The sequence below is a fragment of the Pipistrellus kuhlii genome, unplaced genomic scaffold, assembly GCF_014108245.1.
Source record: "Pipistrellus kuhlii isolate mPipKuh1 unplaced genomic scaffold, mPipKuh1.p scaffold_m20_p_18, whole genome shotgun sequence".
Classification (NCBI taxonomy): domain Eukaryota; kingdom Metazoa; phylum Chordata; class Mammalia; order Chiroptera; family Vespertilionidae; genus Pipistrellus; species Pipistrellus kuhlii.
The window spans coordinates 22,473,359-22,501,280 of NW_023425493.1; the positions used below are offsets into that span (position 1 = coordinate 22,473,359).

The window sequence follows — 27,922 nt, forward strand, 5'->3', positions numbered from 1 at the left end:
GTTCCATTTTAATCAATAAATCTTTATAATTGTGTAAATAAACCCATCATCTTTAGGAGACGATGGTAGGAGAGGGTTCCAGCCACTCTTAGGGAGGCAAACTTGACGCACTGTTTTCGTGACAGGAGATGAGGAGAGATCGGCTTGGTGAGGCTGTTTTCTCTCCAGAGAGGAAAATGTTGAGCACCGGTCACTCACTGCCTCATTGTCTTGCCCATGGGCTCCTTTCTGGGCGAGGAAGAAAGCTGTATCCCCTGCAGAGCCTTGTAGGAGTCTGACAACAACAGTTTGTGGAAGGCCCCTGTCCGGGGGCCCAGGAGGGGCAGTCTGTAGTGAATGCTCTCTGGAGGGCAGTGCGAGAAGGAAGGACAAGTGCTGCTTAGATTCTATTTTTAAAGAAACTCAAAATAACCAAAGGCCACCAATGATGTCTTTGACCCTCTGGAACAGATTCAAAATTCACAGAAGGATTCCCTTTAATAGAACCATCTTCCCCTTTTGCAGATCTTGTCAAAGAGGCCAAAAAGGAGTGCCTAGAAACCAAACTCAAGTATGAGTAGTCATGGCTGATTCAATAAAAATGAAGATAAAATGTGTCCAGATTTGTAATGTGAGTCAGAGGGAAAGAGGAATCAATCCTCAGAAGACTTTTCAGGGACCTGTATGTGGTTCTGCTCACCAAAGAAACAAACATGATCTGACAAAAGGGCCACAGTAGGGAAAGTGCTGGCATTTTCAAAGGAAATCATCGTTTTATGAGATGATTTGTTTTGGGATTCTTTAGAATCCTTACCATCCTGATCTCTCTGTCAATTATTATTTTACTTACAAAAAGTTGTTAACATTCAACTTTTCCAAAAGTCATGTGGCTTAAAGGAGAAAACCCAGTAATGAAATAACACCTTCCCATTGGAAGTCACTGAGTGATGGAGGGAACGGGAGACCTGAATTCTTTGGAACATGCTTCTCATTCTCACTGAATGAGAGCCGAGAGAGTCACAAAACAACAAGCCTAGGGTCTAATCTAGGCTCATGGCTGCGATGAAGAGGAGACCGAGGTCCAGGATCATGGGCACTGATGGACCAAGGACAAAAACCCAGAGCTCCATGTATCATACCACACGCTGTGCCAGGCCGTGGACACCCACCTCTACCCATGTTTACTGACAAGAGCCTGTGGGTGTCATGGGACTCGGGGACTCTAGGCCAGCGTCAAGGCGAGTGGATTCAGAACACATCCCTCCCCATCGCTTACAAAGATAGGCTCTTCCCATTTACTTAGTTCTCACCAATAACGATCGATAATACATCAAGTTTAGCTGAAGCCACTAGAAATCATTGTTGCAATCAAACAAAAGCGGCAGTAATGCTGATGGGATGAGTCAGCTACTTGGTCTTTGCAGTGTGTCCGCGGCAATGCAGCGCGGGCAGGTGGCCCCTGCAGCGATGAGCAGCACACACCGTGGCAGGAACTTGTCTAAGCCCCATAAAGCAGCGGGGCTGGGGAAAAGTCAGCAGTTTTTCTGGGCAGATCAAAGGTGAAGGCTGCTTGTGCTGAGGTCCTGGCTCTCTTGGGAATGGGGGTGGCCGGGCAGGGTGGGAGGCACAACCCTTCTCTAGTTTTACAGGTGGGAACACGGAGGCCCACCCAGTTTAAACAACTGGGCAAAGCTTGTATGGGCAGACCAAGATCCACAGCCAGGTCTCTGCCCCCAGGCTAGTGCCTTGCCATAACCTCAGAGAACACACACAACAGAGAACGAACAGCTCAGCTCACAGACATCATGACCAGAATCAACTGTGCATCTACCCAGCTTCAGCTCCTAGCCAACTCCATGGGCTCCGTCTGTTCTGTCCCCGGATGGACTGTATGGGCAAGGGCCGGGTCTGTCGGAGAAGGAACATCATGTGCTGATCACAATCACGTACACTAAGGCTAGCTCTCGTGTTGGCCATTGGAATGCACTCCTAGGGCTATTAAGTTAATAAAAGGCATCTTATCACACTGTTCTATAGAATCAGAGATAAGCATTCTGGATGACGGAAGGGTGTGTGTGTGTGTGTGTATGTGTGTGTGTGTTTCCTTCCCTTGTGAGGCAGACCTGGAAAAAAAAATCCAGGTTCAAAGGAAACTCAGTACTGGGGGGCTGCTACAGAGACGCCTGAAACCAGCTGCCCATGTCTGTCACCAGTGTTGTTTTGGCTTCAACAGAATGAAGTGGTTGCAGACCCGAGGAGAGCGGGGCTTTCATCGACAGGAGGATCTCAGCCCCTGGCTCTCTGTCCACTTGGTCCATGGGCTAGGCCAGACCTTTTGGATTCGTAAAAAAGGAGTCACTGGGACTAGCAGTCTTTCATCCCACGAGGGTGGACATCTCCAAACCTCAGCTGTTACCAGACTCTCTGGCCCTCCTTTTTGGGACCTTTTAAGATACCCCTTCTATGCTCAGATTTCCTTCTTGATGCCTGCTCAGTTCAGTTCTGCTCTAGCTCCTCTGCAACCGCCAGAATAGAGCTTGCACTTCCCCATCTGTATGAAGTGAAGAAAGTGACCTTGATTTTCCTTACTGTGTGTTTCAAATGGAAGAAAAACTGGAGGCGACTTCAGTCAATATGAAAGCCAATGAGAAGATGAACAAAGTCTCTAAAATGACAGCCTGCGTGGCACTGAACCCTTGGGTTCTATCACCCAGAAGAATGATCCACTTCCACCTTCCCAGCCCCATGTGGCTTCTCTGAAAGATGAGACTTAGGTAAATGCTGAAGCTGGAGACAGAGCCACTACCCCAATTCCATCAATAGCAAGCGAACAGAAGAATAGCCCTGGGCAGCTGCTGGGAGAAGGCAGGTGTGCTAGGAAACCAGTGGGTGGAAGGTTCAGGCCTTGGTAAGGCCTTTCCAGGTGGGAATGCAGTCCCCTTCCCACCTTAGCTGGTACAACCAGGACTGCCTTCCTAATACCCAATTAGTGTGTAGGCAGCTACTTTTCAACAAAGGAGCCAAAAACATACAATGGAGAAAGAAACACCTCTTTAGTAAATGGTGCTGGGGAAATTTGAATGTCATATGCAAAAGAATGAAATTAGACCACTATCAGACACTATACACAAAAATTAACTCAAAATGAATTAAAGACTTACATATAAGACCTGAAACAATAAAATACATAGAAGAAAACATAGGTACTAAACTTGGTCTCAGAAAGGTTATTGTGAAATTAACACAAAGGCAAGGAGAATAACAGCAAGAAATAGAATAAAAATTAAAGCAAAAATAAACTAAAAGGTTTCTGTACAGCAAAAGAAACCATCAAAAAGGCAAGACTGTATAATTTAGCCGCAGAGAATTACATACCAGTACACTAATATTCTTGCATAGTAATTTACACAGGATAAATTCACAACTTGAATGCAATATTATATGTTACGCTTAATAATTAAATGGTAAATTATTTTCAACCTAAATAAAAAGAAAAAGAAAAAAGAAAAGAAACCATTAACAAAATATAAAGGCAACCAACCAAATGGGAGAAGATATTTGCAAATAATACCTCTGATAAGGGGCTAATACTCAAAATAAAGAATGCATACAAATCAACAACAAAAGAATAAGCAATCCAATTTAAAAAAGGGCCAAAACTGGTTTGGCTCAATGGATAGAGGGTCGGCTTGGGGACTGAAGGGTCGCGGGTTCAATTCCAGTCAAGGGCATGTACCTTGGTTGCAGGCATATCCCCAGTGGGGTGTGTGTAAGAGGCAGCTGATCGATGACTCTCTCTCATCGATGTTTCTAACTCTCTATCTCTCTCACTTCCTCTCTGTACAAAATCAATAAAATATATTAAAAAAAAAAAAAAAAAAACGGGCAGAGAACTTAAACACTTTCCCCAAGAAAACATACGAATGGCCAACAGATATATGAAGAGATGCTCTACTTCATATATCTATTAGGGAAATGCAAATCAATACCACAATGAGATATCACATCACATCTGTTAGAATGACTGTTATCAATATGACAAGAAATAACCAGTGTTGGAGAGGATGTAGAGAAAGGGGAACCCTCATACAATGCCGGTGGGAATGTAAATGGATGTAGCCACTATGGAAAACAGTTTGGAGGTTCCTCCAAAGTTATTAATAGAGCTACCATATGACCCAGCAATCCCTCTCCTGGTATCTACCTGGGAAATTTAGAAATGTTTATTTGTAAAGAGATATGTATGTTCACTGCAGCATTATTCACAATAATAGCCAACACATGGAAACAACTGAAGGTACTTTGAAGAATGACTGGATAAAGATGATATGATACATACACACAATGGAGAACTACTCAGTCATAAAAAATGATGAAAAAATATATAAAGAACATATTGCCAATTGTGACAAAGGTGAAGTAAAATAGGTCAGATGGAAAAGGATAAGAACCATGTTATTTCACTCATTTGTGGAGCTTAAACTACAAAGCAATACATGAGCAGACAAACTCATAGACACAGACAATATAGAATGATGGTTACCATAAGGGAGGAAGGGTAGGGGAGGGTGAAGAGAATAAAGGGGGTCAAATATATAGCGATGGAAGGAGACTAGACTTTGAGTAGTGAACACACAGTGCAATGTACAGATGATGCATTATAGAATATACCTGAACCTTGCATATTGTTATTAACCAATGTCACCCCAATCAATTTAATTTTTTTTTAAAGAGAATGGGAATTTGTTCAGAAAATTTAGAAATTATCTTAGGAGATTAAACTTTTCATTCTACGACTCCGAGGACAGTGTGCCTCGCACCACACATACTTCCAAAGAAAGCAAACCTGTTGAGATGTCATCAGGGGAACACCTGGGTCCAGTGTGAGCTTTTGGTGACTGAAGACTCTTCATTCTGATTGGGGAAAGCAAGAAATCACATTGGTTATTTGACTAGGGCTTGCTGGAAAGGACTGTGTCCTTACATGTTTTAAAACAGCGATGGGCCGAAACCGATTTGGCTCAGTGGTGGAGCATCGGTCTGCGGACTGAAAGGTCCTAGGTTCGATTCTGGTCAGGAGCATGTATGTTGGTTGCGTGCACATCCCCAGTAGGGGGCGTGCAAGAGGCAGCTGGTCGATGTTTCTCTCTCATTGATGTTTCTAACTCTCTATCTCTCTCTCTTCCTCTCTGTAAAAAATCAATAAAATATATTTAAAAAATAAATAAAATAAAACAGCGATGGCCTCTTAAACCCAGCACTTGTTAGCCTGGTACTGAGGCCACCTCGCAGCAGAGACGACGGAGCCAAACTTGCAAAAATAAAGTAGTTTTGAGTTAAGTACCAAACTTGCAAGATAAACAATTTGGGGCAACAAATTGCAAAAGTCTCCTTTATAGAAGAGTGAACCTTTGCTCAGAAATGCCTGACTTTCGATAGCTGAGTTTTCCATTTGCAGTCCATAAAGACTATTTGTTAGAATAACTTTAATTGTGCTTTGACATAAGAACTATTTAGAAGTATGGACTCAGGGTAGGTGAATGTTGACATAAGAACTATTTAGAAGTATGGACTCAGGGACCGTATTTTCTGGTGTATAAGAAAACCCCCTAATTTTACAGTTAAAACATAGGTTTAGGCCTATATTCGCTGTATAAGACTACCCCTCACTTCCGAGGCAACACCAGTTCTTTTTTAAATAGACCACCTTTCTGACTCTGGCCAATCTGAGCAGGCTTTTTACTAGAACACAGTGTAGCTTCGGGTACAGAACATGTATAATTTGCATGCATAAAAAGCCTGCTCAGATTGGCCAGAGTCAGAGAGGCGGTCTATTAAAAAAAGAACTGCTGTTGCCTCGGAAGTGGGAGGTAGTCTTATACAGCGAATATAGGCCTAAACCTATGTTTTAACTGTAAAATTAGGGGTCGTCTTATACGCCGGAAAATACGGTAGGTGAATGTTATGGGTGCTGGAGCCTGTAATGCTCAGATACCCTTGTCCTCCAGGATCCTGTCTCCCTGGGCCAAGCACTGTGGTTACAATGCACCGGAGTCTACATCCCAGTGTGTACCAAATGGCCCTGAGGTCCCCTACTGCTGTCCAATGTAATAAAGACCTGTTATCCTCCCACATGATTGCTCTCTGTGTGAGCAAAAAAAGTAAAGACTGACATTAGATCACATATACCTTTGTGATTGGTCATCTATAAGGGCAACTGTATGTCCAACCATTTACTGTAAAGAATTCTGCCTACTTTGATGCCTGATGCAGGGTGAGTCCATGTTTTGAGGTGTTTTTTGTTATTGCTTTTAAATTTTATTCTCTTTTTAAAAAATTGTATTTTTAGTGATTTCAGAGGGAGTAAGAGGAAGAGAGAGAGAGAGAGAGAGAGAGAGAGAGAGAGAGAGAGATCAATGATAAGAGAAATCACTACTCACTACTGGTCAGCTGTCTTCTGTACGCCACCACTGGGGATTGCACCTGCAACCCAGGCACATGGCCTCAATGGGAAATGAACCAGATCTCCTGGTTCATAGGTCAATGCTCAACCACTGAGCCATACCGGCTGGGCTTGAGTTTTTTAGTAAAGTAAAAACTGAGTATTTCTCCCCTGTCTGATAGTTAAATACAGGAGAAAAAAAAAAACACCTTGAAATCCAACTAATCAAAATTCTGACTGAATTTTATTTCTGATATACTTGCTTTTGATAAGAAAGCAGCAAATGACAACCAAACAACTGATAAAGAAAAGGAGTATTAGTTATTAAAGAGTGCAGCATATGTCCCAGAGTCATGACAGATTCTGTGACCTGAATTAGATATGCCATCTACATAGAGAATCTGTATGCATTTCTGCCTAAGATGTCAAAGAAATTTCCTATCTTATTCCTTGTACTGTTCTTGCAAAGATCAAAAGAATTATGAAACCTTCTACAGTAGTTTCGGGGTGAAAAATTTTTTTTTGTGTCTAACTATATGGTTTAACAAAAACAAAACAAAACCAATCAAGAAGCCCATTCCCTGGCCCTGGCTGGGTAGCTCAGTTGGTTAGAGAGCATCTTCTCAAATGCCAAGGTTCCAGGTTTGATCCCCACTCAGGGCATATATAAGGATCAGCCAATGAATGCATAAATAAGTGGAATAAATCTCTTTCTCTCTCTCTCTCTCTCTTTAAAATCAATAAAAAAATAAAAGAAGCCCAATCCCTTAGCATCCCCTAAACATTCTACTTACTGTTTCTCAATTCATTATGTTTGTGTCCCCAAACCAATATAATCAGAATGAGCCCTGTCCCAATTTAAACCTTGACTTACCTATCACTCAGACAATTCTCAAAGGAATGTTTCAGATCATCTGGGATCATCACAGTTCTTGGTTGCACCTGAGGAAGACAGTCTCATTGAGAACATTGTCCAACACTGCATTCCAACTTTCATAAACTGTACGTGCCACCTTAGCAAACTCGAGTTGTTTCATATCAGAGTCAGAACTGTATCCGTTTGTGATATGAACAAACCAGAAGGAATTACCCTGCTCACGTGTCATAGGGTCTTGTTCTTCCCTTGTTATCAGATTTTGAAGTTAGATACCCCAAGATTAGTAAATCTTCCAAGTTTCTTTGGTGAGCTCACCACACCATTCTTCAGGTTTCAAGATAACTTTTTTCACAGGCACCACTGAGTCCTGGATGGCTGCCCAATGACCTCATTGCTCCTAGGCTGCCTCGACTACAATACTCATAACCTTGTCATTGTCCTAGAAGTCATTTGCTTAAAGAAGTCACTTCCCTCATAGACTTGCAGCTTCCTGAGGCCATAGACCGCATCTCTATTTTAGTATTTCCAGGTCCTTAAGAAATATGTGTTGAGCAAATCAGTGGATGAATGGACTCACTTTGAAGCATACGTGAAGGTGTGAAGTATGCCCTTCACACTGCTATCCCTGGTGGCCCCACACTAAATAACGGAGCACCAGTAATAATTATCCAAGCCACATCCTACTTGGGATTTTTATGTTATTGATACTCATCCATTTTATGCTTTTACTTTTAAAAAATAATTTTCTGCTGCTAATAATTTTTTTTTAAATGAGACATAATCCACATATTATAATATCTACCACGTTGGTGTCCAAATTCAGTGGTTTTTGGTACACTAATAAAGGTGTACAGCAATCACCACTATCCACTTCCAGAACATTTTCATGACTCATTCAGGAGTCATTCCTCCTCCCCCAAGTCCTCAGCAACCACTATTTTCTTTCTTTATGGATTCACCTACTCGGGAGATTTCATATATATGGAATTGTCCAATATGTGGTCTTTCCTGTCTATTTTCTTTAAAAGTCCCATAGCTCTGTAGTGAGTTTTGAAATTAAAAAAAAAAAAAAAAAGTGTGATTCTTCCAACTTTGTTCTTTTTCTGGATTTCTTTGGCTATTCTGTAACTCTTGCATTTCCATATGAATTTTAAGATCTGCTGGTCAGTTTCTGCAAGAAAGGCATCTGGGATTTCAAGGGCTATTGCCTTGAATCTGTGGATCCATTTGGGGGACTGTATTGCCATCTTAGCAATATTAACTCTCCTAGTTCATGAATGTGGGATTACTTCTACTTCTTTAAGTCTTCCTTAACTTCTTTCTATAATATTTGATAGTTTTCGTTGTACAAGTCTTACATTTCTTTTGTTAAATTTATTCCCAAGTATTTTAATTTTTTAGGCTACTGCAAATGGAATTGTTTTCTCAAATTTTTGAATGGTTCATTGGTAGGGTATAGAAATAAAATTAATTTTGTACTTTGATCTCATGGTCTGTACCTCTGCTGTACTCGTTTATTAGCTCTAATAGTTTGTGTGTGTGTGTGTGGATCTCTTAGAACTGCCTATATGTAAGGTCACACCATCTGCAAATGCAGTTTCACACCTTCGTTTGTAATCCGGGCTCCTTTCATCCCCTGCCCACCACTGTCATCGCCAGGCTTACCGTTTCCACCTCCTGGCATGTGGAGCACAGCTGCCAGCTCCTGCCCAGCACAGGGCCGCTGTGGCTCCTCCTGGCCTGAGGGGAGAGGAGACAGGGAGCAGTGAGGACATGCCGTGGCATCTGGGGCAGCGAAGAAGTGGGAAGAGGGGGGGAGTGGTGAGAGAGGTTAACAGTTATTCCTTCCACAAGACAGAGATGGACACCTGGTCTCAGCCCCATCCTGGGCGGATGCAGAATCGAGGCTTGACTGCAGCCTCGGTAGGTGCAGAAAGGGTTCAGGCCGGAGGGCTGAGCCAGAGACCCGGTGGTGGCCTCGGGCCCCTGAGACTGCCCTACAGGGATAGGAGGGGCCTGGGGACTGAACCAAGGTCTGTCTTTTCAACCTGAGCGCGTAGTTGGAGGGGCTGCACTTTCCCCATTTTATACAAGGGTCTGCCACGGGGACATAAGGCCCTCCAATGGCTTGAGGAAAAGTGAATAGAAGGGTTCCCTCCGCAAACCCTCCAACGCCCTGCCCTCTTTTCTCACGCCTTCACTCTCCTGCCGACACTGTCCGGCACCAGGTGGCCCTGCTCCACTTCCCGAGAGTCACAGTTTAAGCCAAAAGCAGAATGGGAGCTGGTGCGAGGGTCCCGGGCCCCTCCACCTCTGGGGCAGAGGCTGCCCTGGCCAGGGACCAGAAAGCTGCTGGTCTGCTCAGCGCTGCTTTCTCCCTGACTTCACCCCTGCCTTCCGGGCATTTGCACTCCGCCCACAGTGGGAACTTGAAACTCCTGTTGTGCCTGGGGTTCTCTCTCACCTCCCTCAGCCCCCTGAGACATGCTGGAGGGAAGCACAGACGATGGGGAGGAGGGTCCTGGGACCCGAGACCTTCACTCTGCACGGGAGCCTTCTCCTGCCACTGGATCCGGGGCCCTGAGCTGCCCCTGCTGCCCCGGGAGGCGTGCACACAGGAGGAGGGGGGACGTGTGTAAGCTAAGGGGAGTATGCCTGGGGTGCTCCTACTGTGACCTCTGCCGGGTGGGTCCCCATGAAGCCTCACCCTGCGGGGGGTGAGGACTAAAAGCGACGGACAGCGTCGGACTCTTCCACCAACTGTCTAACATACACTTCATTTGTACTGGCCACTTTAAAAGAATGGACTCAGTCTTAGCGTGCCGTGGGTCGGCATGTTACAGCGTGAGTGGGAATGACTGGATCCATTCAGCCCACAACAACACACTCACTGTGAGGCTCCCTGTGGAGGGGGTGGTGACAAATGCCTGGCCCCAGGGAAGACCAGGGAAGAATACAAACGCGTTCATTTGCCCATTCATTGGGGACGGGGACCCTGAGATAAACGAGACACAGCCTCCACGCTGTCTCCGCGCAGCAGGCCGTGCACCATCGTGTAGTATACTGAGGCCCCCGGAGGGGTCTGAGGAGGTTGAAGAGGAGGCAGTGCCTGGGTAGGTGAACAGGGGGAGGGGGGCAGGGGGAGGGCATTCCAGCCCGGAAAACGCTGTGCGGCTACACAGAGGAAGGCCCAGCCGCACCTGGGAAAGCTGGAGGTGTCTGGGTTGTCCCGTGGGGGGAGGGACGCAGTGAGAAGAGACACTGGAGAGGAAGTGTCCCGTGCTGACTCCTCTGCTTCCGGGCCAATTCAACCTTCTCCCATGTCTCCCCCGAGGTTCTAGGGGTGGGATCTCCTGGGTCTGAGCCCTTCCATCCACCCCTCACATCTCTGATTCTGAGACTGAGATTCCCGACCCCCCCCACCCCCAATCTGCGATTCAAGGTTGGGGGCACCAGGAGTCATAAAAGAGGCAACGGAACTCTGGGCCTGCAGAGAGGAGAGAGGCAACGTCTGAACGGAGGGATCAGCAAGAGCCTAGATGCAAAAAAAGTTGATGCGAACAGTCTGGGGCCCCATGTTCTGTCGCCTGCAGCTTCCTCCCTGCCGTCAGGCTCTGCCGCCGAGTCCCCTTCACTCTCGGTTTCCTCAGGGCCAGCCCAGCAGTGGCAGGAATGGACAGTTCGGAGCCCGGGCCCTGGGCTGTATTATAGAGTCGCAGCCACTGAGGAAAGAGGCTCTGAAATGTTAGAGGGCTCTCCTTTCCCAAGCAGCTGTCCCCAGGAGAGCAGACGGCAGCTGTGACTGGAGAGTGACAGTAGTCTCTGTCCCCTGGCCAAGGTCTGATGCAGGTTTCAGCTGGGCCAGGGAGCCAAAGCCTGCACTTCACACATCACAGCTGGGAACATCTGGGTCTCTGAGGTCAACATCCAGTTCCCAAGATCCAGCTCGTGGCCCAAGTCCTTGGCCCCTTTCAATTTTTGGTAAACAAAGAGAGAAGTCTCTTTCTCTCTCTCTCTCTCTCTCTCACACACACACACCTGTCTCACAACAAAAACTGAAAATGTGAGTAGCAGATGGCGACTTTAAAAATAGCACAATTCAAGGAGCACTGACAAATCTGCTCTGTACTTCCTTCCCTTCAGCACCTCCATTCCCCTTCTCCTTTTCACTCCTGCCTTAGCTGAGAGAAGTCACCTGGCTCAACTCTTTCAATGAGCACCATGAGGAAAATGTGGCCCATAGAGATTAGGGTGCCTGTCGAATAGCTCATCTAGTTAGTTTGTCCACCAGAATGTTCTCTGGTCGAAGGGTCAAGGGGCAGCGGACTCTTAGGATCCATATAAGGGGATAAAGATGCCTCTATCCCTTAGAATACAAAAAGTGGTGCTCAGAGGACTATTTTCAACAGGCCGAAATAACCCTATGATAATTAAACATTGTCCCGATTTCTGAAAATACCAGCCACCTCCATAGTTTTATGCAGCTGAATGTAGTTTTTAAAATTATCTTGCTGTTCACTCAGAAAAACTTCACATACACACACACACACACACACACACACACACACACACACACAGCAACAGCCATGTACCTGCTGTCCTGACTTATTAAACTTGGTTATTGTTACCGTTTTATTTCAGGTCACTGGCGTTCATGATTACCCCCTTTTAAGATGGTCTTAGTAGTTATATATGTTGGATCTATATCAATAGGAGACGAACGTAGGCCTATAAAACAAGGTAGTTTCTGTGGTGGTCACCAGCTTTCAAAAATGCAAGTGTCAATGAGAGAAATTTTAGAAAGAGTTCTCAGGAATGAGCACATTGGAAGTCACCCTTCGTGTGTATTTTCTCAGCTATGTCCCTGCTCCATGGCACTAGCCAGGGCTTTTTGTCACAGGACTGCTAAAAGCAAAGGTAATAACGCTCTCACCTTTATTCTGACTCATTAGACTGGAAAACAACAGATCAGAGAGGAGACAGCATCCCGGTACAGGAATGCAGAGTGGCAGGTGGCCTTTCGCCCTGCATGAGTGACTGAGTCAGTTACACCCAAGCCTGGCAAGTAGAAAAGGGGGTGCAGGGTCTTGGCAGGGGCCCCCACACATCTGCTCTGCCTGCCATGGAGCTCTGAGTGAGCTGCCTCCTGGCCTCACGCACCCACCTATCCAATTACACTTTCCTGTCCTGGGCGTCATGATGGACGCCTGGAGCGGCAGGTGGCAGTCATGACTAACAGTAGAGGTTTGCATGGGGGATGTTCAGGCTACGTTTCTTTGTCTTCATTTCATATCTTTCTTCTTTGTGAGCTCTGCTTCTCCCCTTCCATCTCCTTCCTTGTATTTTTGTCTCCTCAATGCCTCCGTGTGTCTCTTGGCTCGGCTTCCCATCTTTCTGTCTCTGAACCCGTTTCCCCTCTTTCCCTCTCTCATCAGGGAGGACTGCGCTCCAGGCACAGAGACACCCGCGCTGGCCCGGAACAGCTCCCGGGCAGGAAGGAACACCGCCTGGCTGTGGATGACCAAAGTCCTGCCCTTTGACCTGTGACAGTGAAGAGGGAGCCTGGCAGGACCTCTGCACCACACCCAAGGCCAGAAGACTCTGGTTAGTGGCAGGGCTGCCCGCAGCTCTCAGCAGGTCCCCTACTTAGAGGATAAAGGGAGAGATAGCATGTCCACAGGGCATTCCACTCCCATGAGAGGCATCATTGCTCATTGCTCTCCAGAAAGGAGCAGCTGCGGCTGTTTACCGCACAGCAGACACGCTCAGGCCTTCACGTCTGCAGCCAACACCTGAGCTCTGAGTCTGTGTGACGGGCTGGGAGCTGACCTGAGATACCTGCCAGGTGTCCCAACAGAACAAGGACCCAGTTTTGCTATGAAGGTGGCAGAATTTGCCTCTCCCAAACATGCCACTGGGCCATCCGGGTGATGTGGAGCCAAAGGCACTTTATGAGACGGCAGGTGCAAGAAGGGCGTGTTGACCCAACTTTTTCTTCCTAAAAGTAGGAGATAAAACCCCAGAAGGAAGAGGCTCTCCTTACACCAGAAGGAAAGCAACATCCTTATCATAAAGGACCAGAAGACGAAGCTGAAGGAATTCTCTGCACACAGACCTTGTCTAAATAACTCGTTTCCCCTTTAGCCTCCCCGTGCAGTTGAGTTACTTTTCCACAGTTGCCTCTCACATATGAAAACGTTTTGGCCTTGCCACTTCTTTGGGTCTTTGTTTCTGCAGGAGGGCACTCGTGTCACGTAAAACATGGTAAATACATGTGCGCGCTTTTCTCCCCCTAATTTGTCTCTGTTTGGGCTGTGCCCATGGTCCCAGCCTGGGAAGCTGCTGCTCTGTGCTTCCCTCTAGTGGCCAGACATGAGCACTGCAGCCATGAAATTCTGAGCCCTGGTGAAGGGGAACCTCTCACTGCCCTGGGCCTTAGCAATGCCTTCCTCCTTGCATCCTGGGTGCCTGGAGTCAGTGCCTCTGGTGTGCTGAGACCCAGAGCCAACCTGGAGGAGATGGCACTAGGTGGCAGGGGGAGGCGGCCTGCATAGTGTGGACGAAAGGGGCCACATGTTGACCTGACAAGCTCAGGGGAGGCCTGCACGGCGGTCTTGCAAACTCAGAGAGGTGCCACAAGCACCGTCAATTCTGGAGATCCTCCGTGCGGCTGACGGTCCCAGGGCAGTGCCTCAACCTGAAATTTTTCATTTCCCTTTTGGATGGCTCTCCCCTCAGGCCTTTATTCTTAGCTCCCGAGGACCTGGGGGCCCTGAAACGAGGTGATTGGCTGAGGCCCTTTCATTTCACTTTAGCAAATGTCTACTGAGCATCTACAATGTCCCAGGCTGGCTGTGCTAAGGAGACAGGAAGTGTTTTTGGGGTCACATTCGTGTCATCCTAGAACTGCTATTGGTTTCTTTGCAATTAAAGAAAAAAATGTTTTTGAGTACCTTAGATAAGCCGTTTGGAACTTGAGATGTATTTGGCAAATTCACATCCTTCCTCCATGAATTCGGAGAAGTGGAGGAGGCATGAGGGAATCTGAGTGGTCAAAACAAAAGCCTGTTAGAACCACAGTCTCTGGTGTGAAGGGCGGGCGAGGCCCTTGGCTGTTCCAGAGAGAAGCCACGGGGCACCCCCGGGTGGGGCAATCCACCACCTCCCCCCCCCCCCCCCCCCCCCGTGAACCATGCCCTCCCTCCAATTATTTTTTCCTGGAATTTTCTTTGCGGTTTGCGAGTGAAGGAGTGATGCTCTTCATGGGGAGACACACCTGCTGGCCGGGGTGGTTCACTTTATTACAGTAGGAGAGTTCTGAATGGGCTTTAAATATTAGCTCGCCTTGGCAAAGCAGTTGTGACACAGAACAGAAAGGGTTCTGCCAAAAATGAACAGCTTGGAACACAGAGCTTTGGCCAGATGAGGCTGTTCTCATCCTCAGGAATAGCTGATACTTCACTAGTAAACAAGCCAGCTTTTCAGAAGACTTTGCATTCCCACCTGTCCTCCCCAAAGCTCAGGGCACCTCCCAGGTGTGGTCCATTCCGTCTCAGCCTTCCTGCGGGGCAGGTGGGTGTCATTTCTCTCAACAAGGGCCCAGTGCTGGCCAGACTCTCCCAGTACAGACACGCGGAGAGCTCCCCTGACCACTGCAGGTCGTTCTCCTTGCATCTAGCTCGAGGTTGGCTGGCTGCAGGAAGAGCCACCCCTTCCCTTCCCCTGTGACGCTCCAGGACCTGGCTGTGTAAGTGAGCGGGTTCTGAGGGCACCTGGCTGTGTGCTGGGCCCGCCTTGTTCAAGCCCCGGGCCTGCACCGCCCCCCCCCCTAACCGTCCCCCCCCCCCCCACTGCTCCCCAAGACTGTACAATCAGGGAGCACTTGACCTGGGTTTCTCGGCTGACCAGATGTGTGGCCCTGCTCCCGTGTGGCTCTTCTTGCAGCCTGTGCCACCAGCAGCTGGGCTCTTACCTTCTGGGGAGGCTGAGCACGAGGGGCTTGTTCCGGAGGCTGGCCTCACACAGCCAGGGGATCTTTTCAAACTTGGGAACCGAAGCCTGGAGAGGAATGGAAAGAAATCAGAATCTGTCGCGCTTGACCAGAGCAAGCTGATGGCAGCTAGACAGCACTCAATACATTTTATTTTTTTGTGTGTGTGTGAGAGAGAGAGAAGTTAGTTACATTTAGTTAACTCTTCTGAGTTTCCCATAAAGTGGCCAAGAGCAAACAGTGTCGTCCCCATCTTACTGATGAAGAAATGGACGCTCAGCCTTTGGCCGGGTCATGCTGGTGGGGAGTGGATTCAGGGTTCCCGACTTTTGTGTCCACTGTTGTCCTGGGTGCTCTGTCCCTTTGCTTCTGGGTCATGCCCATCTGTTCTGCACCCTCGGGTGCTTCCATGCACTCCGCTGAGTGTCAGCGACCTGCTAATCAGAGTCTCTGGCTGGGTCTGCCGCCCTCATCCCTTCTCCAGGCGAAGAGGAGGACGTTAACTTTGTTCATTCACTTCCCAGCTGTGTGCGGCTCCGGACAGCCTCTGAGCCAACCACAGCCTCTCTGAGCCTCAGCTCTGTGCCCTGTGAGGGCGGGACGACCCTCACACACCACAGGCCAATGCACTGGGCGGGCAGCTCCTGGGAGGCAGGGACGGTTGCCTGTTTCACCCACAGCTGTGTCACCAGCACCTGAAACAGCGCTAGGTCCTTGTAGGGATTCCGTGACTGTGTCGGAAGAATGCACGGACCCTGGGAAGTCCCCAGCCCAGGGCCGGACTTCATGCTGGAAACTCAATGAAGGCATCCGTGCTCAGCTCTCTCCCTCCTGCCCAGCCTCCACCCCAGCCGTTCGGATGCCAGGAACCTTTGTGCTGCGGTTGCGGCGGCGGGTTGCTTTCCGAGCGGCAGTTCCGTGAGCGGCCACGAGAGGCAGCAGCGAGCGCGCCGGCGCCGGCGCCAGGAGGGCGCTCTGGCCGCGGAGGTTGAGGCGGCCCCGGAAGTGCTCCGCCGCCGCCGCGACCCCGGCGCCCCGGATGGGGAAGGAGGCGGGCGTCGGTCCCCCCCGGCCGCGCTTCCCTACGGACTGGCGGGCAGGTGGGTTCCGAGGGAGACCTGCTTCGGGGCCTCCCTCCTGGCGGGGCGGCGGCGGCGGGCGGGCGGTGCCCGGGCCGAGCCCCGGGGTCGGCCGCGGTCTCGGCGGGAGGAGGGCGGCCGCGCCGTAAGAGCCTTTTCCGGAAGCACATTTGCTGGCATTTCTGACGCCTGGGGCTTTCCCATTGTGGCGGCCGGATCACGGTCTCCGATCCCCACAGATTTTATCTTTCTAAGTTGGACGATAGCTTTCTAGAGGGCGGGTGACCGCAGTGAAAGGATCTTTAGTTTCTTCTGATTCATTGGTTTTGGCTAAATGAAACGTGGGGCTCACATTTGTCTGATGCTGTTTACTGTTCAGATGCCTTGAGAAGCCAGTCAAAGCCCTGGGTCCTGTCCCTGTACGTTTGCATAAGTGGCAGCGACAGGCATGCAGAGGCAGGGCTTGGGGACGCCCTGAGCTCATCCACAAACCTCAGGGGGTGTGAACCCCGAGTTAGGAGCTGGTTTGGAGGGAGGCACAGGCTTTGGGGTCAGACTCTGCATATGGCTCCACCGTTTACCATTGTTAACTTGGGTGAGTTACCCGAGCAATTTTACGAAGCTTTTTTTTTTTTTTTTTTTTTTTTTTTTACTAGTTAAAGTGGAACTACCTAACCTGCAGGATTGTGGAGATGGAATGAAAGAAGCAGCTACTTAAGGCACTTAGCACATTGTAGGCACTCATTGAGTGACAGCTGACAGATGTTCTGTTATTATCCCAGGGAAGGTCATTTAAAACCTGAAAGGAAATTTGAATGTCATTATTATAAGAGGGTCACCACACATATTTTGCTCAGGTTTTTAATAAAGTGAGTTGGTTTGATTTTAACTCAGCCCTGCCCTTAACCTTCAGCAGTTTTATATAGGTTCGTGGTCTTGTCTTTTCCTAGGAACTTGGCTGTGTTGTCCTGCCTCAGAGAAGAAACTCCTCTTGCAGGCCTTGCCTGGGTGGCAGCCTTTGAGAACAAGGGAAGGTCGGCACAATATCAACCACAACACAGCATGGGATTTCCGGAGAGGTCTTATTTCGAGACTTTATAAAGAACAAGAACCACATGGACTTCTGCATGGGAGATTGAGCCGGCCCGAGTGTGAGGAGAAGGATAATGTGTGACCAGCCTGTAACCAGCACCACGGAGATCAGGTGGCAGAAAGTCTTATATGAGCGACAGCCCTTTCCTGACAACTACGTGGACCAGCGGTTCCTGGAAGAGCTCCGGAAGAACATCCACGCCCGGAAGTACCAGTACTGGGCTGTGGTGTTTGAATCCAGCGTGGTGATACAGCAGCTGTGCAGTGTCTGCGTGTTTGGGGTCATCTGGTGGTATATGGACGAGGGTCTTCTGGCCCCTCATTGGCTTTTAGGGATGGGCCTGACGTTGTCACTGATTGGCTACATTTTGTTCGATCTCCTTGATGGAGGGGAAGGGCGGAGGAAGAACGGGCGGACCCGGTGGGCTGACCTCAAGAGCGCCCTGGTCTTCGTTACGTTCACGTACGGGTTTTCGCCTGTGCTGAAGACCCTGACCGAGTCCGTGAGCACCGACACCATCTACGCCATGTCGGTCTTTATGCTCTTGGGCCACCTCATCTTCTTCGACTATGGTGCCAATGCCGCCATCGTATCCAGCACCCTGTCCTTGAACATGGCCATCTTTGCTTCCGTCTGCCTGGCCTCACGCCTGCCCCGGACCCTACATGCCTTCATCATGGTGACGTTTGCCATCCAGATTTTTGCCCTGTGGCCCATGTTACAGAAGAAACTGAAGGCATGTACTCCCCGCAGCTACGTGGGAGTCACACTGCTCTTTGCGTTCTCAGCCTTGGGGGGCCTGTTGTCCATTAGCGCGGTGGGAGCCACCCTCTTTGCACTTCTGCTGGTGTCTATCTCCTGCCTCTGCCCTTTTTACCTCATTCGCCTGCAGCTTTTTAAAGAAAACATTCACGGGCCTTGGGATGAGGCTGAGATCAAAGAAGACTTGTCCAGGTTCCTCAGCTAAGTGAGGGAACTCCGTTCTGTTGTTCAGGCAAGCTGACAGACCAGCCTGCCAACTAGGATCCAGCCGAAGGCAGAGTTCCATTCTGGAAGCAGCAGGCTGATGTGGTGGGAGACCCCGAGGCTCTGGTGGTGAAGGTGCTGTCCCTTCTGTCGTTTGGTGGATGAAAAACGCTTTCTGGGGCCCTCAGGCATGGCTACCTCCCATGTCTTACTCACTGTAACAAAGGAAGTGATGCGGTTTCTATTTATTAAAAACTAACAACATATCCAGCAGATTGTGTCTCAATTTTTCTATAAGCAGAAGGCAGATAGAAGGGGCATGAAAAGTGAAGAGAGAATAACACGCAAGTGTGTGTTAATAAAGTAACCAATCTACCCTTTTCAATGTACTAATTCAGGCTCCGTTATTTATTAATATACTAATTCAGGCTCAGATCCTAGAACTCTGGATGCCATGTCTAGTTTTGTTGCCTAACACTATAGAATTGGTCTCTTAACCTTAGCTCAGGGTTTCTACTTCGTTCTTAGTGAACCATGAATGTGCCATAATATATAGCAAAATGCTGGGGGAATTCAAAGAGTCTGGGAGTCAAATTGAGCCAGAGTATTAGGAAATATTTACTAGAGGAGATAGCTTTTGAAGTTAGTCTTGGAGGTTAGGTGTGATTGAAGTGGGTGAAAGATGGTCTATGTCTAGGGCAGTGGTCGGCAAACTCAGTCAACAGAGCCAAATATCAACAGTACAATGACTGAACTTTCTTTTGAGAGCCAAATTTTTAAAACTTAAACCTCTTCTATCGCCACTTCTTCAGAATAGATTGCCCAGGCTGTGGTATTTTGTGGAAGAGCCACATGTGGCTTGCAAGCTGCAGTTTGCCAACCACTACGGGTCTAGGGTGACCCCTCTGCCCCAGCAGACCATCTAGTCAGAATTTGGGCCTGGCTTCAGATCTTTAGAATGCCAAATAAAATTCTAACTGAAATCCCAATTGCTGTCAATGTGATTTTTAACCTGAAATATGACATGAGGATTCTGTCAAAAAATCAGGCTCCCAAAAACACTGCATGCAAAATGTGCCCACCAGTGAAGCACATCTGTTCTTAGCAAGCACAGAGGTGGCAGTGTCAGAGGGGAGTTCCATGTTATGGGGAGGAAAATTGGAATGGGAGGCTTGAGTAACCAGTAGGGGCCTGTGAATATTTGGGAGTTTGGGCTTTCCCCTGCAGGTAATGAGCAGTCCAGCTGACCTGACGGGGAGTAAGCGGTCAGATCAGAGACTGGCTACTTCACTTAACTGTGTTTCATTTTTTTACATCTGGAAAGTGGGAATGAAAGTACCTCTAGAACTGTAATGATTAAATGAGATAGTTGCAAAGTACTTTGAAGAATGCTGGACACAGCATTGTATGAGCGTTAGCTATTATTACTGTTGCTACTAAGTTGACACGTAAGAGACTTGTGGGCAGAGCCAAGACACAAAATGCATCAAGTGGCCCCAGAAGAGCTGGTCCCTCCCTCGTGTAATCATTCTCTTGGGGAAAGTTCCTGAATACTATACCTTCTCTCTAGAATTTCAAATCAAATCTCATCAGGGCACCCGTGTTCCTAAGAAGTAATGTTTTTAATACTCTGAACATAGATCTCTCAAAGATGTGTTGAGCATTGATTTTAACTTGGACCAATAACTAGAAAATCAAAATGAGAAGAATCAAAGGGAAAGGAGGCTGGCCTATGAAAACAGTCAAGGCCAGCACACTGGGCCTGAAGGAAGGCTCCAGGGAGGTGCAAAGTCACCGCTGAGAACAGTGTTAGCGGGGCAAGTGAGTGGGTTAGGCTCACAAATCTTCACATAGAGGAGCAGGCTCCCTTTGAAGTTTGAGCAGGGCAAGTTTAAGACACGAAAATATAATTCTACACACTGCATGTAACACTTAGAAGTTCCGCAGGCCAGGAATATAAATGGATTCCAAAACTGTTTGGGGAGAAATGCAAATAAAAAAGCGGTGAGTGTTCTGTTGAGAATTCCCAAGCCTTTGAGGGCTGCTACATGAAGGATGGAGAGGTTCACTAAGGGGAGCTTCTCTGGGTCAGTGCTGGTGCAAAGATGTCGGCCGGGACAGCCACGCTGTGAACTAATATGACAGCTTCTGGGTAAGTTTCTCATAACATTAAGTACAGTGATGCGGGCAGTCTCTTAAACTTAAAGCAATCTCAGAGATTGCCTATAGAATACAGGGGCAGGCGAAAGTAGGTTAATAATCTATATATCGGGTCTAGTAATAATGTCGTTTTTAAACATTCGTTTAAAATCTTGCTTGGCGTTGACTTGTATTGACATAACCTTCAAACACGTGGTATCTACAGAACGTGTGAAGTGCAATTAACAAGTTTTGCTTGAAAAAGTTTGTGTTTGGTTTGGTTTTTGTTGCAAAACTAGGGCTAAGAAGATGGCGGATGAAGAGCATATTTGGCACTGCATGCTTTACGAGTTCCAATTAGGAAGAAAAGCAAGTGAGGCTGCAAAAAACATCTGTAGTGCTCTTGGTCAAGATGCAGTTAGCGCCAGAAAATGCCAGGGTTGGTTTGAGAAATTTCACGAGGGAAATTTTTCGTTAGATGACAAGAGTGGTCGAGGCCGTGTGTCCAATTTTGATCAAGAAGCTCTTCAAGCTCTTTTGGTGCAAAATCCTCAAATTACCCAACTAGAGCTTGCGACAACTTTAAATTGTTCACAAAAAACAATTTCCAATCAATTGCGTGCACTTGGCAAAGTCCAAAAGTTTGGAAAATGGGTTCCTCATGAGTTGACCGACAACAACCGTAATCAAAGAGTCACAATTTGCAGTTTGCTCCTCTCTCGTCAAAACCGTTTGCCGTTTTTAGAGCAAATTGTTACCGGAGATGAAAAATGGGTGCTGTATGTTATTATACAAGAATAAACTCTTGCACTCACAACTGTAAACCTCCTTTTGCCAAGCCCTGTATTAATAATTTAGATTTCTAGAGAATATTGTGTGTGTGTGTATGTTTGGGGTGGGGGTGGGGGTGGAGTGGGAATGGAAGGGGGAGAGGGTCACAGTAGCATTAAAACCCCAACGTGTCAAATACTTGTTTGCATTAGAAAGTGCACCCTTCCTCCTGGCTCTGCTGCTTTTCCAGGTTTTAGGAAAAGCTGGAGGTTGGTTGGTGGTGGCACGTGAGAATCAGGAGGGCAGATGGGGGAGGCTCATCGTTCCAAAACAGTACCAGGGACTGTAGCTGGGATGGAGGGATCAAGGACAGCTAGAACTACAGGGTGGCAAGTATTTGGGGCATGATGGGACTGACAGGTGATTGCCATGTGCAGGGACCTGAGTGTGGTAACATGCACTGATTCTGCATGGCGACCAAACTGGTATCTGTGCTGTGCCTGTATGTCAGTTCTGCAAACTTTTGAGTGAGCCTTTGGGCAGCTGGCTTAAGCTGTGGATTTCATAATTCATGCTGAGCATAGTTGAGAAAGCACATGGAGCCATCATTTGCATCTCCAAAACCAAAGGCTCAAGGTCAAGAAAAACAAAAACAAGCCAGCAGAGGGCATCAGTCACACAGTTTTACACTATTTCCAACAGGCTGAATGCAGGAAAATGGGCCGGACACAGTGCCATCTTGTGGAAGTTATTGATAGTCTCTTTCCTAAAGAAATTTAGTAAGAGTCTTGGGAGTCTTGCTGAATTGTGCTTAGGGAACTAGCCGAGGTTCCCACAAATTCAGGAAATAAACAGCACACTGGTATTTGATAAATTATAATAGCTACATTTTTGAGCTCCCAGAGTGTACCAGGCACTGTGTTGGGCATTTTATATACGTTGTCTTACCTGTGTCTCTTAATCCCGCCATGCAGGTATTATTTTTACTTTCAAGTTGAGTAGACTGAGAATTCCCCCAACATCTAACAAAAATCTTTACTGTCCGTCAAGGCCTATCCCTACTCACTTTTTACCATTCACATTTTATGATGTTTGGTCTCATATTGAGCACTAAATATATGACATACTGTTTTATGTGCTTGTGATAGATCTGTGACTCAAAGGTCCTTGACCTAATAGAGCTTACATTCTAGCAGGAGAAGACACACAATAGATGTAAGAAGGTAATAAAAGCCATAGGGAAAAATAATAGCATTAACTAAGGGGGTCAGGGTAGGTCTCATGGAAAAGGTAACATTTCAGCAAACACTTGAAATGCGTGAGGGAATAATCCAGACTTCCAGGGGAGGAGTGTTCCAGGAAGAGGAAAGAGCAGATACAAAGGCCTGAAGGTTAGCTTTTCCACCGTGTTTCTTGTAGCTTCAAAAAATATACTGTCGTTAGCTGTCACCCACTTGCGTGACTTGTTACTGTCTTGAGGATTCCTGAATCTCTCTGGCCCTTAGGTTTGCTTTACTCTGTGCCTGCTCACGGCTCCTTCTCACCAGGGGCTCTGAAGATGGGACCTGAGTCTGAAACTCAGGACCCAATACAACTTACTGTAAAATGTGATTAAAAACAATGGGAATAGCAGTTTATACTACTCATTTAATAGCCAGCACCTTAATCAATCTTAATATGTCAACAGTACTGCGATTCAACAGTAACTTGTAATATAACAAACACACACACACATACACACACACAAATGGGTGTATATGTGTGTAGTGGAGGTGGCTGGTGTGTTACATAGAGACTGTCATATTCTAAAAGGGCTACAGAAGCATTTTTCTTTTTCAGCACCCTTCTCTCCCTGTGGGTGAGGTCTGTGTTTTTAAAATGGATTTACAATTGTAAAGATTTGCTTCAGAATCATGGAATTGCACTGAAGAGTCCAGTATCCATTTTCTGAGTGTTTATTTTTAAATTAAAAAAAAAAAAGTTCTAAAAGAGATGTTGGCCAGTATGACATTTTTTCCAAGTCTAGGATGAAAAGGACACAAGTATATCCTACTCCAAAGCCACTAGAAATGTCCGTATCTGCAAACAAACAGCAGACGTTATTTCCTTATCTCCTTGTGGCTTTCAACTTGTAGGATGTTTGTTGAAACATCCCCGTCAGTGTAGCTGTGGTGCCCAAAGTTCATAGACCTTTACTTACCAGTGGGACTCTGGAAGGAAAGGACCGGAAGTTTGATTTCCCCTTACCTTTAGTTCTCTTTTCTCCATCTCTCAGATGACTTGGGTTTTTCTGGCTGGAGACAGGGGAGCTCTAACAACCATCACTGGTCCAACGGACGACAGCTACAGGAACCTTCTGAACCTAACCAATGCCTTTTTATTAAAATCCAAAGCAAAGTTAACGGACTACTTCAGTATCAACACCACTGTGTCGTTTTCTCAACCAACATTTAAGTGATTTAGAGTCTTGGGTTACACCATTCCATTAGAAATGAAAGTTTGGTTTCCCATTGGCTGAAATGAATTCTACTGTTCCTTCCTTTGTCAGGGGTCAAAGCCAGCATGTTCTAGAATGTTAGCTTGCAGTGGGTCAAGAGGATAACCTGGTCCTAGAACTCAAATAGCTTATTTTATTTTGTAAGCTGCTTTACTCCTGTCCCTCCTCTGGGGCTCCCAATAACTAGAACATTATGAATTCAAGGCAGGTTTGATGCATACATAAAGGGATGAGGGTACTTAAGAAGTGTTATTTTTATTACAGGCACAGTGGTTCGTTTCTTCTGATCATCCAAGTTATGGTCAACACAGAAGAATGTTGTATTTTTTAAACTCAAATGTTGAGGGAGAAGGTAGGAGCAGGGGACTTGAACAGAGGCATATGATGAAACTTAGAAACACTACCAACAACAAATACATGTGAAAAAAACCTTCCCACATTTTCATTTTATTCCAGGCTGCTCCCTCCCACCTTTTTACTCGCCTACCTAATGTGAGGAAGGGACCACATTTCTTTGCCGAGATGGAATGGTTGCCCAGGAATTGGTTCAATTCTGCTACGACTTGCGTTTTCTTTCCTCGTGGTTCATCAGGTCAACCAAGTTTTAAAGTCCTCTACACTGTGTCACGCTGCCTATGAAAATAAGTTCATGTTGAAGGCAAAGTGGAAATGTATCAAATACCTAAAAAAAAAGGTGACTCTGTGAAAACCCTCCTGTTGAAAACCTCCGAGTCAGTTTGGGGAGGTGGTGTGAGATCAGGAAGGCTCTCAGATGGAAACCCCATCCAATAAGAATCTAAGGTACAGGATCAGCCACCTGGGCTGCAGGTGAAGGGGCCAGAGGCTGGGGGCTGTGTCCTTTTGTGTCAGCTCATCACCTCCACGTAGGCTTGAGCTTCAGGTGATGATTTCTTGCTTTGGTGTCCTTGACTCTTCTTAGTTACCCGTGCTTCTAACTCGTAGTCCCCGAGTCTGGGATATAGGTAAAAACTGATGTGTTGTGTCATATGAAAATTTTAACTTGAGAAATGTTTCTTTTCATTTTGAGTAGAAAGTGAATTCCTTAGATTTTTATGGTCCAAAGAAAGAACACTGTTAGTGAGGGGTCTTGAATTGGGGATTCCACATGGACTCTTTGCCAGAGCTCACCTAGGGTAGACACAAAGGAAATGGAACACCAATTCCTGATGAAAAACACCATTTACTTTCTAATCCAGTAGGTTCCTGTCTTAATATGCTGAAGTGATTTCATCCAATATGAGAGACTTTTACACATTCTGGTTTAGACCATGTTAATCTTCAAAAAGAAAATTCTGAAGTAAACTTCAGGAAGGATTCAGATCACAGGTCTGGTGGGATGTCATATATTACCTTAATAAACATTTTATCTGGATAAATCTTTGGGTGCTTTTTAAGATGACAGCTTAAAATTTTAATGGTGCAATTGCCATTTGAAGACTAAGGTATTAGAAAAAGTTCTTTCCCTCCAAAACTCACATAGATTCCATTATTCCAATACTTGACTCTCATAAAAAGTCTTTCTTATCAAGATGACATTTCCTTGCCTTGTACTTTTATTCTGAATAGTCTTTCCCCTCTAAATTTGTCAAAATAAAAGCTTATATGTTTAGGACTTACAATTTCTTCCATGATCTTACATATTTTATCTTCTACAATAATATTTAGAAAAAATAACAAAAAATAGCAAGCTGTTTTAAAAAATATAAATTTTTATTGATTTCAGAGAGGAAGGGAGCACACCGGGAATCGAGCCTGCAATACGGGTATGTGCCTTGAGAATTGAACTATGACCTTCTGGTTCATAGTTTTGACGCTGAACCACTGAGACACGCCGGCCGGGCACAGAAAGCTGTTTTTATGCAATAATTATCAATGGGATCCTTGGAGACAGGTTGAAATGAATCTGCTTTCTCTTCTAGACACCCAGGAGGTTTACTGCATCTTTTCATACTTTTATTGAACAGACATTTCAATCGAAGAGAGATTATCATTCACATCAGATAGCATCTTAAATCGCCATGCTTTAAGAATTTAAAATAAATTGTTTTTCAAGTTAAGCTCCTTAAAAGAGCAAATTACGTATTTTTTACCTTACCTGGTTTTAGTTGAAACAAACTCTCTTTCCCCCCCCCCCATTTGATTCTTCTTTAGAAAAAAAAGAAACAGGACACATTTCATTTGTTTAAAATATATAGAATAAACTTTGTTTTTATTATAGACATGGATCAAAAATAAAAGTTTTTATGTACATATAACATTTAGTGCAAACAAAAGGCTTTTAAACACCACGATGGACATGCTGCTGGGAATGAAAGGAGATGGATGATGGGGTTAAGATGGTCGTCCTGGAACGGCAGGAGGGGGCCGCCTAGTGAAAACAAAACAACAAAACAAATAACACACACACACAGAAAAAACCAACCACACACACAAATGCAGAAGAAGCAAACTATGTTTGAGTTACAAAACAAATCCAAATAAGAACATGCAAATTATCCCATAAAAGTCCAAATTAGACCGAAAAATCATGCAGACACATGGGGGACACGGGAGAATGCCGTGTGGCAGTTAGCCATTCCCAGGATTTTTTTCTGGCGATCAGTAGTGTGCTAGATACGAGCCATTTGAGTCCACTCCAAAATCTTACTCGGTGCCATGTAATGAGGATTCCATGCAATCGCATTCAGGAGAACTGGGCACAGTACTAGAGCCAAATACCTTCAGGACTCAAGCATCTGTCTCCCACCTTGACTTTGGGACACTCCCTGATTTCCAAAGATTTCCATAAATGCTGTGCCATCTCCATAGCGGGGGGAGGGAGTTGATATAGAAATATGACAGGTGACATTTTCCCCCCCAAGATGATGTCAAATGAGAAGGTGTCAAAAGGTCCAATGAGCTATGTAATCACAACGCAGAACATGTCAGGGCTGGAGGAAAGGATCTGCAAGTACGAATTTGCTGCAGGTGGATAATATCCTGATGTTGACAGCCTTTCCGGGCCGAGGAAAACTACCAGGTGAGGCCTGGTCCATCGTGCTTCATTTAGACATCAGCCTCTTTGGGTGTTTCACGGCTGGAGAAGGTCCAGTCAGGTCTCCAGCACCAGGCATGGCTCTGGTTTCCGCCAGTATCTACACTTCAGTTTCCTCTTTCTAACCAAATCGGGAACAGACTCAACGTTACCACAAGCCATGAGCCGGGAGGTTAGCTCGGTCCGGCGCCCTACCCTCTGCGGGACTTCTCTGGGGCTACATGTTCAACAACATACTCACTTCCGTCTTACTCTCGTAACACTTCAGTGAGTGGAGCAATGAGGTCTACAAAAAAAACAAACACAAAAACAAACTTCTTTTTCATCTTCTCTAAGATGTTAAGGAGCCAAAATGATGGGGCTATTTCTGAGCAGTAGTCAAAAAAAAAAAAAAAAAAAAAAAAAAAAAAAAAAAAAAGACCTCCCGTCCCCCCAAGTTCAAGACCATTTTTTCTTTGGCCCAATTTAAGTTGCCTACACTAAAGAGGCCTCACATCCAAATAAACTTGTCTTTGGTACCTAACCTTTTAAGTGAGGAGGGGGGGGTGGTGGTGTCTGCAAGCCTTGAGCTGTGGAAATCCAGGTAATGGGTGTCCCTGGTGTTTTCATGAAGAAAGAGGAATCAAATTCCAGGCAGGCTCAATGAGATTTATTACCTGCCCAGCAAACAAACTATGTTTGTGTTCTGGAGGGCTTTGGGACATTTTAATGACCTCAGCAGGGTGGGAAGGTGAGCTATTAAACCGAGCAGCGGGTCCCCAGAGCTGAAGGGACATTCTGTTTGCATTTGCCACAGTCCTTTTCTGTTGGAGTTACTTTGGTGCTCTAACCCAGACACAGGGCCAGAAACTCCCTGTTTCGGAATACGGGGTAATCCCCCAAAATATGGGTTAAATCTGAAAAGACAGAAACATCAATTGAGCTATGAGCTGTTAAAGTGTGTATACCTTTTTTGGAGGACACCCTGTATATTTCACCAATAGGGAGAATATTTGCTTCCAACCTCAGAATGACGTTTATCCCCTCAAACAACT

At 46.3% G+C, this 27,922-nt stretch overlaps 3 protein-coding genes across 7 annotated transcripts in view; 1 reads left to right on the plus strand and 2 right to left on the minus strand.

Annotated features, from left to right (window-relative positions):
* Position 1: 1 nt before the first annotated feature.
* CUNH1orf105 (chromosome unknown C1orf105 homolog) lies at positions 2–15,374 on the minus strand (the record flags this gene model as incomplete). The annotated part of the gene is made up of 6 exons (XM_036442222.2): positions 2–343; positions 4,826–4,893; positions 7,296–7,363; positions 8,964–9,038; positions 14,252–14,342; positions 15,271–15,374. Coding segments are annotated over 6 exons (555 nt in total), but the record flags the coding sequence as incomplete, so codon positions are not given.
* Positions 15,375–16,213: 839 nt separating this feature from the next.
* On the plus strand, positions 16,214–18,699 carry PIGC (phosphatidylinositol glycan anchor biosynthesis class C). Of its 2 annotated transcripts, none has more exons than XM_036442221.2 (2): positions 16,214–16,388; positions 17,318–18,699. In XM_036442221.2, the coding sequence occupies exon 2, from the start codon at positions 17,534–17,536 to the stop codon at positions 18,425–18,427; it is 894 nt and encodes a 297-aa protein (XP_036298114.1). In that variant the 5' UTR covers positions 16,214–16,388; positions 17,318–17,533; the 3' UTR covers positions 18,428–18,699. The 2 variants fall into 2 exon arrangements, with proteins under 2 accessions (XP_036298114.1, XP_045439181.1); XM_045583225.1 differs by lacking the exon at positions 16,214–16,388 and adding an exon at positions 16,776–16,962.
* A 7,332-nt stretch (positions 18,700–26,031) lies between these two features.
* Positions 26,032–27,922, minus strand: part of DNM3 (dynamin 3) — a 358,762-nt gene continuing 356,871 nt past the window's right edge. For 2 of the 4 annotated variants that reach the window (XM_036442129.2, XM_036442127.2), the window contains one exon: positions 26,032–26,222. In XM_036442129.2, coding sequence (XP_036298022.1) covers positions 26,186–26,222 — 37 coding nt within the window. In that variant the 3' untranslated portion in view covers positions 26,032–26,185. Of the gene's footprint in view, positions 26,223–26,711; positions 27,175–27,922 lie in introns of those variants that run through there. The other 2 variants (XM_036442130.2, XM_036442131.2) reach the window with 2 other exon arrangements.